At 43.4% G+C, this 12500-nt stretch overlaps 2 protein-coding genes across 2 annotated transcripts in view; one reads left to right on the plus strand and one right to left on the minus strand.

Annotated features, from left to right (window-relative positions):
• LOC113650256 (mucin-6) overlaps positions 1-7668 on the minus strand; it is an 8568-nt gene extending 900 nt beyond the window's left edge. The window contains exons 1-4 of the mRNA XM_027158463.2: positions 7211-7668; positions 2613-5230; positions 2305-2379; positions 1-598 (exon numbers count right to left, since the gene is read on the minus strand). The exon at positions 1-598 is cut by the window's left edge and continues 900 nt beyond it. Of these exons, the coding sequence (XP_027014264.2) occupies positions 349-598; positions 2305-2379; positions 2613-5164 (2877 nt within the window). The 5' untranslated portion in view covers positions 5165-5230; positions 7211-7668 and the 3' untranslated portion in view covers positions 1-348. The remainder of the gene's footprint in view (positions 599-2304; positions 2380-2612; positions 5231-7210) is intronic.
• A 3140-nt stretch (positions 7669-10808) lies between these two features.
• cbln17 (cerebellin 17) lies at positions 10809-12182 on the plus strand. The gene is made up of 4 exons (XM_027158458.2): positions 10809-11068; positions 11159-11221; positions 11500-11628; positions 11729-12182. Exons 1-4 carry the CDS (start codon positions 10840-10842, stop codon positions 12007-12009), a joined length of 702 nt encoding a protein of 233 aa, XP_027014259.2. The 5' UTR covers positions 10809-10839; the 3' UTR covers positions 12010-12182.
• The last annotated feature ends 318 nt before the right edge of the window (positions 12183-12500 follow it).

Raw genomic sequence — 12500 nt, forward strand, 5'->3', positions numbered from 1 at the left:
TCTCCATATCTGATCCCAGTCCACCCTGAAACCAATCCCAAAGAAACTGATCTATTAATATTTATCTACCTTTTAAGTTAATAAACAAGCATGAATGGTCTTCAGAAGCATCATGTCACTACTCGATGTAGGTAGTAAAGGATGAGAACGGAGTTGGCATGGAAGATCCGTCACCTTGTACGGTTTTACTTCAGAGGTTCCTGTTCACAAATCTCACGGTCTTTCTGGATCTACCAGACTTATTCACGTCGACGGAATACGATGCTTCTGTTAATCTGTCTCACAGCAGAATGGAGTCTGTTTAATCGAATTTTAAAAATAAAGGTGAAGAACCCTGACAGGTCCGATCTACTTCCTATGGACCTTTCGAGGTAGCCAGCTTAAAATCTTCCTGCAGAGTTTCTTTTTCTTCAATTTACACTTGCTTCCTGGCTCGAAGTGATTGCTGGTCTGAGATGGCGCGTGGTTCTGTTTTAGCAAGGTGAAAAAGGAGAGCATGTCCATGTTAACCCCCTCCCAGATCTCTCTCACTGGGGAGTCCAGAGGCTCTAAGACATCCCTGAAGCGCCGCTCCTGCTGTCGGAAGTCATATTCCACACTGACAGAGGGAAAGAGAATAGAGAGAATGTTGATGAATTTCATTCACACAGGGACATTGGATTATGTGGTGATTAATGATTAGAGTAAACTTTTGACCAAAAGTGTCAAAATGCAATATGACATAGCTGATCTGATCTATGGCAGCTCAGATGGTTATCGATCTACGGGTTGTATAGAATGATGGTGTAGGTGGTTGTACTAGCCTGAAATTTGAAGCTTTGGAACCAGATCTGTTTGAGCAGAGAATAAAGATGAGGTGGGAGACGTGGACAGAGATGCACTGATCTTTTTGGGTGGAAAAGAAAGCAGAGGCTAAATTCTGCCACTCTGCCACACCCAGAAGGTAGCTGAATATCAAAACTCAAAATACTTTAACCGAGAACTTTACTTTCACACCTGAGAGTCAGATCAATACTAGTCAGTGACTAGTCAGTATGCAGTTAACACATTTTCCAGCATGGTCAGTTTCTTTATAAACTGTGTGTTAACAGTAACAGATAGCGTTATGTTAGCGGCTAACCCAGAGCTAGTTACTAAGCAACAGACAAAACTCTGGAAACAGGTAGGAATTAGCTCCATCTAAATCCCCTTTTGTCACAAAAGCCATGCTACCCATAGCTTGTTTACAAGATTTTTGCCACGTTCACACCGCAAGTCTTAATGCTCAATTCGGATATTTTGCTCAGATCTGAATTTTTTGTTTTGGCTGTTCACATTAACTTTTAAAATGTGGCCTATATCAGATACCAGTGTGAACCGTTTGCTGTTTCGACCCGACCCGCATGCGCAAATGAACAATAACGATGACGTCACACGCGGCACGCCATCGCGCTAAAAAGTTGGCGAGGTTACGGAGGAAGTAAGCGTTTTCGCTTTTTTTTCAAAATGTTTGTGTATCGGCAACCGTACCATTAATAGTTTTGCCCGAATTGAAGTATCTCCCCATATACTCATTAGGTCTAAGACCTCAGTCTACCTCCACTGACTTGCTCCATCATTGTTCCAGATTTTGTAGGCGTAGTCAAGTTTGTTACTCGCCGGCGCATAATTGTGACGAACGTCGATGTAGATCGACATAAAAGTCGCATCAAATCCGCCTCGGTAGTTCAAGCTGTGGCCGCATTGGAAAAAAATCAGATTTAGGTCTGATTCAGGACCACATATGGAAGTGGTCTAAATCTGATTTGAAAAAAATCAGATCTGGGCTAGATTTGAGTGTTCACACTACTCCTGAAGAAGTCTGACCTGGTCACTTGACCTCAAAAAAAAAAATAAATCAGATCTGGGCCACTTTTACCTGCAGTGTGAACATGGCCTTAACTTCAGCTTGCTGCGTAAAAGCTAAACACAATTATAATTCTCATCAATAGCTTAAAAAGTGAAATTTCCTAAATCCTATTCACATTTTCTGTTCTACACATGGTAAGATCTGGTCTATTTTTTTTCAACAACAATATGCTTAACAGATGGCATCACCAGGAATTGAATAACAACATCAGGTTGCATAATAACTCGGTTTTCATAATAACTACTCGAAATGCTGTATGCTTTGTAAAAAGCACAGCACAGGACCCCTGATGGTATAAAGAGCGGAGTGGGCGAGCATATTTTACTGTTGTATCATAAATTTATGTGGACTCACAGGGCCGAGTGCCAAACGCTTGCCCTCGGGGAAACTGTGTCAGCTTTTGAGCTCTCACTCACCTGTAAATGATGCATGCCGTCTCCTGGCAGGTGGAGCAATCACTTAAATCCTGGCCAGTTCTGAAACATCTGCGTCTGCAGAGATGAGCAACAGGAAATGGACCGGAGAAAAATGAATCAAAGAACGCTGCGTTTTTCAGACTTTGAATCTTTTCTATAATTGCTCTCAGGAGACAGTTAAAAATGCTGAACTTTATCATATAGAGCGCTACATTGCAGAAAAAAATGACTTGACTAGCGATTCTTAATACTGTGTTCAATCACCTTTACTCGTTCACTCGGACTCCATATAAATCTTTTTCTCTCACCCTTTGCTGAGTGCGTGGCTCATCTCCAGGTCTTGGATGATGTTGAGCAGGGTCGTGACTCGCTCCTGTTTGGCCTGCAGACTAGCCTCTACCTTCTCCAGCCTCTTGTGAAGGTCTGGATTCCTGCTGCTCTTGGGGGAACTGCGTGACAGCAGAACCAAAGAGGGAGGGTGGTAGTGTGTGAGCGCATAGCCACCATTCGTAACAGGTCCACGAACGGGTAAAACAATGTTCGTCTGTGATGCAGTCTCTAACTCTTGATGTAGCGGTGTGTTCTGGATCTGGTCTGAAGGCATAGAGGAAGAAAGTAGAAATCGATTCGAATTTGAATCTATATTTGTCCTTTTGTTTTCACCGACCTCGATTAGTAATTTAATTGCCGGATGCAGAGGGTGTGGATGAAAATTTGTTGGAAGTCGGCATGAGAGTGAACCCAAGGGGTCGGGTTCATGAGGTGTTCTGTGGGACGCAGGACTGGCAGGAGGATGAGCCGTGGCTTGCTGGTGTGTTACTGTTTGTGATTTTGAAGTTGAAAGGAGTTCACATTTAGCTTGCAAGTGGCTCCCACCTTCTGTCTCTGCAACAAATTCACAACCTATTTTTGTAGCTGTCACAGTCTCGGTTGCTAACTTACAAGGAGATTTAACAGAGCCCAAAGTTGGTGCTGATGATTTACAAACTTTGTCCTCCGGTTTCTCTGGCACAGACTTAACGTGAGCCTCTGATTGTGCAAGAAATCGACTTTGTGTGTCTGGTTTAGGCTCGCGGGTACCGTACGAATGCATTTCCATGACCGCTTGAGTGATTGTAACTGTGTTGGACTTGGTTAAACGACTCAGTGTTGTGGCAGGACATGGTTTAAGTGAAGTGCTGGTATGGACGTTCGTGTCTGAAGTGTGTGAAGAGTTCACTTGTTGGTTCTTTAATATGCAACATGGTTTGGCATCTGGATGTGGAAGAGAGCAGTGAAGCGGTATGGAAGGTTTGGAGTACAAGGCTGTGCAGAGCGATATCGCTGACGATGTGTCAGTGGTCAGAGAGTGTGTTTGCGTAGATTGATATTTGGTGCTGTCTGCGGTCGGTTTAGGATGCATGCTGGAATGGATTCGCGGATGTGGATTCTCATGCAAGCAGCTTGAAGGCCTCGAGTGTGTGTTTTGCACGGTCTCTAAACCATTCGAGACTTGGGTGTCTCTGCTAGGGTTTGAAGTGCTGAAATGTTTGGCGCTCTGTCCTAAGCTTTGATTCTTAGCGATTACAGGAGAATGGTCAGATGTTAAAGCCTTCGGATGGATGTTTGCATGATTTGACAGAGCAATGTGTGAGGTGTGTGTCAGGATATTGCTGTGTGTGTATGATTTTATCTTTGGTGTGGCGTCTGTGTCTTTTGGGGAGTCTGTTTTAAGGCTAGAATTATGTTGTGAGTATGGTGTGAGCGAGGAGGGTCTTGGTTCCTGGAGCATGAGTGTGTGTGACGGTGATGGTGGCTTATGAGAGCAGAGGTCTGAGTGTGTGTGCATGCCTGTCTCCTGAATTGCACTCCTGGCAACTGTGTCTGTATATGTAGCTGACGTGTGACTGAACGGAGTGTCCCTGTGTATGTTTGGAAGGCCAAGTCCAGCGTATCTCCAGCTTGATTGATGTTTCGAAAGTTTTAACGCTTCTTCCTCCTTTGTGGATGATAATAGCTGGTTGCTATTTGGGTTAGAAAGAGGCCACGTCACCACAGGCCCTCTGTTCATTTGCATAAGTCTGTATTTCTTAGTTTCAGTGTTTGGAGAAGAAAGTGAAGCTCCTGTTTCTTTTCCTGAGACCGGACGAGCTGCGGGACTAGACCTTAGACTCTCTGAGCCAGCAGAACAGGGCGAATTTGTGTCCCTGGTGCTGGTAAAAAGAACCGCAGCCACTGGATTCTGCCTCCCGCCACATTTGCTGCAAATCCTCAGTGGGAATCTGTGAGGAGGCGAACACGGAGGAACTTTCCTCTTCCCAGAGTGCGCTGTAGGTTTGAGCCGTAGAGTCGACGATTGCCCTTCACTGATGTCGCTGCTGATCCCGCCCAACATCTCTGAGTCGACTACACTGCCGTTGGTGAGGCGGAATTCCTTCTTTCCTTTAACGCGTCCATTGGACCGATGTGAGTTGGTTTGGATTGTCTGAGTGTCACAGTGCGTTACAGCTTTATTGCCTTTACATGCATCATCATCATCATCATCCTCATCGCCCACACCTTGGAAGGTCACACCCTTTTTTACCTTATTCTCAAGGCTCCGGTGTTTAAAGAAAGCACTCCTTTTTTGTCCTTTCCTGTCCTCCACTTCTCCCGGGATGTGCCCATTGGGCGGCATGGTCATCCTCTTTTCTGACCTGACGACAGGGCGGCTCTCTTGGCAGCTCCGTATGGCTGGCGATGTTTGTACCCCGACGTTACAATGGTGAGAACAGGTAAGTCCTGCCTCTCCGTTGGCCGTCCTCCAATCGCGAACTCCCACCAAAGCTGGCACTTCAGACACTGGCACGGGAGTGGCCAGATCAGCCGCCCGTCTTCCCATCACCACAACAACCGGCTCAGCAGGACTCCAGAGCACAAATCATGCCATTCGGCCGGGGTGAAACATCTGAGGAAAAAGGACAAAGTTACAATGAGAGTCGACATCTAACTCCGTTTCGCTCAAGGGCAAATAAAGTGACAAGGGCACTTCTTTTGTGCCCTTGTTCCCTTACGCACGAATGAACAGCTTGGCTTGGTACTGCAGATAAGCATTTGTGTGAATACTGATCAGCAAGCTCACTTTGCAGAATGAAAAATCGCCTGAGCGTAATAATCAGATGAGCCTGTATCAGTTTATACTGGCCTAGGTGAATGTGCCAAGTGATTCTGATGAGTGTGCTTGTTTTCGGGAAACACATTTGTCCGGTGTGTGAATGAACAGCTTGGCTTTTGATGCATGGAGCTCTATGAATACTGATCAGTGAGCTTGCTTTGTGGAGAAAAAATCACCATAGCATAGCTTGAAAATCAAATCACTGTAAATCAATCGATGCTGAACTCGGTAAATATGCCGAGCGACTCTAAAACACACATGAATATACAAATAACAATTACAGTCTAAACAAGTGTAGTGAATAAAAGCCTAAGAATGGGGACAGTCTTGGTACTTTGTTAATCTACTTTATTAAAAACTAAATTTTATGGTATAAATTTGGACCTGGGGGACACGGTGGCTTATTGGTTAGCAAGTTCGCCTCACACCTCCAGGGTTGGGGGGTCTATTCCCGCTTCCGCCTTGTGTGTGTGGGTTTCCTCCGGGTACTCCGGTTTCCTCCCCCGGTCCAAAGACATGCATGGTAGGTTGATTGGCATCTCTGGAAAATTATCCATAGTGTGTGAGTGAATGAGAGTGTGTGTGTGCCCTGTGATGGGTTGGCACTCCGTCCAGGGTGTATCCTGCCTCGATGCCCGATGACGCCTGAGATGCCCGTGACCCGAGAAGTTCAGTAAGCGGTTGAGAATGAGTGAGTGAATGAATAAATTTGGACCATAAGGACCAACAGGACATACACTGTTTACATGAACAAATACACACCTGGTGTGTGAAATGACCCATACACACTTTCCAGTAATATTCCTTCATAAAACAAGTGAAATGTGCTTTGACTGCAACTTCACCACCTTGTTTTGGAAGCTGTGACCTGAACATCACTCGGTCCATTGATTTCACAAAGTTCCTGTAAAGGTGACCGATGAGAGAAATGCACGGCTAGTGAAAGTTGTGAAACAATCTGTGACTAAATGTCATGAGGTTTGTAGCTCAAGTATAGTGATCTGGATTGATGAGTGTGTTTACAAGCATGACAGGTAAATTGTGTGTGTGTGTGTGTGTGTCTGGTGTTGGCACTGTGCCCGACTGCCTTCTGTCCTTTCCTTAATTTAGCTCGGCTTAAGCAGGTGGATAATTTATGCATTAATGCTAACGACTTCATTAAACCCTGACAAAACAGAAAGGAATCAGAGAACCGCAGCAAAAATCACCGATGCTTGAGAAATGTACTGACGCATAACTCACAGCAGGAGTTTTTCTTTAAGGATAAAAGAACTGCTACCTGGTGTTGGGATGGAGGGAGCGAGGGAGGGAGGGGGGGGGGGTTGAGATGCTCTTGAGACATACATCACACCTCATAGCTGCAGTGGGACATTATACAGTAAAGCCTCTTCACATTTACTCACTTTGTGCAATAACTCAAGCAACCACTCTTTCTCATCTTCATCTTCATCCTCATCCTCATCCCTTCTTCTTCCTTCCCTTCCTCCACCCCATCCTGCATCCAATAGCTCTGCATAAAGCAGCCCTGTCCCCATGGGCACTGCTGTGTGTTGTCATGCGTGTACATGTCAAGTCAAGCCTGTCGTCTCAGAAAATCTTAGAAATAATAAAACTCCAACAAAAAGTCCACCCAGCCTCGGGCTCTTTCTGCTTCCTCAATCTAAATTTGCTGCACTGCTTTAATACCATCACGTGATGTATATGCGATATGACAGCCAAAGACTGAAACTTTGCACCAGCTCAGTGCAAATCTGACGTCTTTTTAGAACATACCTGCATTGAGCATGGAGAGACACATCCTCTTCCTCGTGCCACAGATCTGAACATCCATTCCAGAGAATGAGAGAACCAGGGATCTCACATGATGAGAGCGGAAGAACGAACTCGTCTCATGTGTGCTCTGGTCATAGGGAGCAAGAGAAGCAGCATCCATTGCTCAAAGAGACTGAATCTGTCCTCTGTTCCTCCTCTTCTCCTCCTACTCGTCTTTCTTCTCCTGGTTTGTTTTGATCCGCTCACTCCTTTACATGCTGAAGCAGCAAGAGATATCGATCCGCATCCTCTGCCTTGCGCACTCTCTCTCTCTCTCTCTCTCTCTCTCTCTCTCTCTCTCTCTCTCTCTCTCTCTCTCTCTCTTGCCTGCCCTCCCTTATTCCCTTATTTCAGCTGAAATTAGGAAGCCTTTGCCCCAGCACTGGATGTGTATCTGTGTGTGAAAAAGGGCATGAAGAGGCAGACAGACAAGCAGCGCAAAGAGAGAGAGAGATAGAGAGAGAGATGGACAGAGTGAGCACAAGAGAGGGAGAGTGGTAAGGGGTTGTGTGAAAAGTACCAACAACGCACAGAAACAGATAATCAAATGAAGCTCAGGGACGTCCTTCTTTTTCTCTTTACTTAAAAAACAAAACAAAACATCTGTCTTTCATTCTTACGTCTGTCTTACATTCCTTTATATAGTTTATATTGTTAGAATCACTCACAGAGTGAAATAATCAACAAGCACCTAGTGTGATGAAGCCTGATTAACTGACATCCTGAAGGTTTTTCATTCAATCATTCATTCATTCATTCATTCATCTTCTACCGCTTATCTGAACTTCTCGGGTCACTGGGAGCCTGTGCCTATCTCAGGCGTCATCGGGCATCGAGGCAGGATACACCCTGGACGGAGTGCCAACCCATCACAGGGCACACACACACTCTCATTCACTCACACACACACTACGGACAATTTTGCAGAGATGCCAATCAACCTACCATGCATGTCTTTGGACCGGGGGAGGAAACCAGAGTACCTGGAGGAAACCCCCGAGGCACGGGGAGAACATGCAAACTCCACACACACAAGGCGGAGGTGGGAATCGAACCCCCAACGCTGGAGGTGTGAGGTGAACGTGCTAACCACTAAGCCACCGTGCCCCCCCCCCCAAGGTTTTTATTCTTGCTAAATTTCACACAACATACAGTTTATCCAGTTTTAGTTGCATTTCATGTTCATGTTCTCACCGCTGCTCTGTTCCCTCACCAGCTTCTCTTTTGTCTCTCTGACTAAAAAGTAACCTGACACTGGAGACTCCTTCGATAAATGTTATAGATTTATATTATTTTAGTATTTGTTTATCGTACACTAGGTTGTTAATGATAGCTTAATGTTAGATAAAGAAACCTTGATATAAAGCATTATTATTAATAGTGATCATTCGAACGTGGTATAATGTATTCTAATTATTGTGTGTGTGTGTGTGTGTGTGTAAGAGAGAGAGAGAGAGAGAGAGAGAGAGAGAGAGAGAGAGAGAGAGAGAGAGAGAGAGAGACGTTAAGAATTAGTTTGACCACAATTTGTGTATGAACCACATTTAATATGACTCTTTTGCTCCACCTGGTGGACTGTTTCATATTATTCAACGTTTTATGTTATATATTAGGATTATATAATAATTTTATATTAATTATATATTAATTTTACACACAAACACACACACACAAAGTTAGAAAGGTGCAGTCTGACTGACATTCATATAACGTACAAACAACAAAGACTAGAACAGCAAGAACAGGCAAGAAAATAAAAAAAAATGAGAAAGACAATCAAAGCATAAACACTTGATACAGACCCACAAAGGACACAGAGCGTAAACTTTACAGTTACACAGCGGAGGCATTAGAGATGGATATTTTTACAGAAAGCATGGTGACATTTCTAACCTGCAGCCTTGGAAATTCACAGCAGTCTCCTGATTTTTAATCACAAGATGTCAGGCTTGTGCACAACATCATGGGAAAGCAAATCTTCACTCAGGACAATTCATTTGTCACATACGCAATCACACACGGTGCCACATGCAGTGAAACGTGTTTACGGCTGTTTATGTTATAAAATAAAGATTGGGCCAAATAACAAGAGTCAATACTGGAAAGTAAAATAAAATAATAATGAGGACGTAAAATAAATTTGCAAATGGAAAAAATCTAGAAAAAAATCTAGAATATGTTTACAATGGGGGGGGGGCATGGTGGCTTAGTGGATAGCACGTTTGCCTCACACCTCCAGGGTTGGGGGTTCGATTCCCGCCTCCACCTTGTGTGTGTGGAGTTTGCATGTTCTCCCCGTGCCTCGGGGGTTTCCTCCGGGTACTCCGGTTTCCTCCCCCGGTCCAAAGACATGCATGGTAGGTTGATTGGCATCTCTGGAAAATTGTGTGAGTGAATGAGAGTGTGTGTGTGTGCCCTGTGATGGGTTGACACTCTGTCTAGGGTGTATCCTGCCTCAATGCCCGATGACGCCTGAGATAGGCACAGGCTCCCCGTGACCCGTGAAGTTCGGATAAGAGGTAGAAGATGAACGAATAAATGGAAAAAATATAGAAAAATATAGAATATGTTTACAATGACTGGTATAGTGATATGAACGATATAAAGCTTGTTGAGGTTGTGAGGCAAGTCCAGAAAAGTCCAAGCTCTAGGTTACTCCTGATTGAGGGCCTGAATGACCTGAAAAAAGGCGTCAGATAACAGAGGCTTTAGAGAACTGAACACAACAGGCACTGAGACTTTGTGTTGGTTGGTGTGAGGTTGCATGGAGTCTGATTCAAAGCCTACAGTATACAGTAGAAGATGTTCACCTCAATGATGAATGGTAGAGAAAGATCTGGTTGATGGTGGGTCAGCATCATGGTTTGGGAATCCAGGTGAATCAGAAGACGATGTCAAGCATTTTCAGAAGTTATGTGCCCTTCAGAAGGGAGTCTTCTATCTGAGATGCCTCAGGAAAGGACCGATGAAAACACTCCATGCAGGTGGTTTATTGAGTAAAGGAATGTCTTTGTTGCTTGATTTAATCCAGGATCTTGATTCAATCTGATGCAAGTGACATGGATCATGGAGCTGCCTCAACCCTAGCCTCCTTGATGTCCGCCTCAGTAGTGATGGACAAAGAGTGAAATTTACACAGATCAATCTGTACACTCACTGGTAAGGAATAGAACTGGATTTAACCTGTGCATCGTGGTCTATCATTTAGCCCTTGGATCTTAAGCATCTCATGGGGCTTCGCAAACTCTGTCTAGATGTTTATTGATAAAACTACCACAGAGTTACTCATCCAAAGTTACACCATGTCATCAGTCTTTTCATCTCAGAGGAAATGAAATGTGTTTGAGAGACAGTTCTCCAGACACCGGGATTCCTCCCAGCCTTCAGTTTCTGTACCGTTATGATGTTTTATTTCATTTATTGTTGTTACGTTTGTATCGTAATTTCATTGAAAGTGTATCAGCAAGCCGATGCAGTGCGTTTTGGTCTAGAGAACCAACAAGCTACTGCAAAGCATGCTGGGACCTGGTTACTGAGTTAATTTTTAACCGATAGGTGCCGTCGAATCGTGTCGCAGAATCTCAACAACAATGATGTCTACGGTCATCGTGACGGTTCTTCTCGTGTTCTTGAATCAGGCCGCAGCTATTCCTGGTGATCAGGGTGAAGAGGAACTGACAACATTGACCAAAAATGACAAATACTGCAAAGAGGATGTGTGCAAGGAGCTGAGACATCTGAGAGACTCCATGGCCGAGCTGAAGGTTCACATGCAGCAGAATAAAGACCAGATTGAACAAATCAGGGCTGAGAACGAAGGTAAAAACTCCAAAAGCAAAAAAAGAAATACTTTACAATGTACATATCATTAAAAGTAAATATGTTCAACTTTGTGTGTATAAATTCCAGCTTTAAAGCAGAAACTGGCTTCGACTGAGTACGATGTGGGAAATATAAAACACGAACACGCAAGTAAGCAACACTGCACAATCCTGGAAATCCGTATAGTAGCTCAAAACAAATCAGTAAACAAATCAATCTTTCTGATGAATCTCTGAATAACTCAGGATCCTACTGACACTGCTTATAAATGCTGAAGGATTTAGGACGTATTCTGTGATTCGTGCTGTTTTTATGGACATACACGTGCAGTCAGCTTCTGAAGAAAACACAACATGATACACTTTACTCCTTAGGATTGTTATTGCGGATATGTTCATATCATTATATGATTCACTTTATGATCTCAGACAGAGCAAAGGTGGCGTTTTCAGCAGGATCTGGATATGAAGGTGACTTTGGACCCTTTAACACAGATGTCAACATGGTCTTCAGGAACGTATTAACAAATTTGGGAAACGCCTACAGCCCAAACACTGGTACTTCCTCATGAACACACAGACAGCATGAGTTATGTACCTGGATATGTTTTCTTATTATTTGTAGCTTTGTATTATATTTCTTGTTTTTTATTTGCAGGTGTTTTCAGAGCTCCAGTGAAAGGCATCTACCACTTCACCTTCACCGTCTTTGGCCTTCGCAACAAAAACTTCATCGGTGCAAAATTTTTTAAGAATGCTAATTTGTATTTCCAAGCACATGATGTTCCTCAAGGACATCACGAGTCTGTGACAAGATCTATCAACCTGTTACTCGAGCAGGGCGACGAGGTTTATTTGAAGCTCCAGGCGAACTATCAGCTTTACGATGATGGAAACCTCTATAACAGTTTTGATGGCTTTTTGTTGTATCCTCTGTAAAGCAGTGATCTGACAGATATACATGATTTACATTGGAAAAATAATATTACTCATTTTTTTAAAATTCAGTATTTAATTGATGCTCAAAATACTAAAAAAAAAAAGACAATGAATACTGAATTTCTGCTGCACTGTACTATGTTTCTAAACATTAAATATGTTCAGTAACATGATTCAGTCTGTAAATTGTCAATGTTTAACGTGAGGTACAACTCGACTTTATGTCTTGCCGAATATACAGGAATTAATGTAATTCATGGAACTGATTGGAAAAAAAATCTGTTTTCCACCAAATTAAAAGGAGTTCATGCTTTATGAGGTAAAGGAGGTACCATGGTTCCTACCAGTCTTTGCTTACTCGCATATTGAAACATGTTCTAAACCTAGAGCTAGGTGCACACAGCTACACATCTAGCTATAGCTCTAAGTTGTATAGCATGAGCATTTATATGCTTTATATGCTTAATCGGATGTTAAACTGAGAATATTCA

The sequence above is a fragment of the Tachysurus fulvidraco genome, chromosome 20, assembly GCF_022655615.1.
Source record: "Tachysurus fulvidraco isolate hzauxx_2018 chromosome 20, HZAU_PFXX_2.0, whole genome shotgun sequence".
In the NCBI taxonomy this organism is placed as follows: Eukaryota; Metazoa; Chordata; class Actinopteri; order Siluriformes; family Bagridae; genus Tachysurus; species Tachysurus fulvidraco.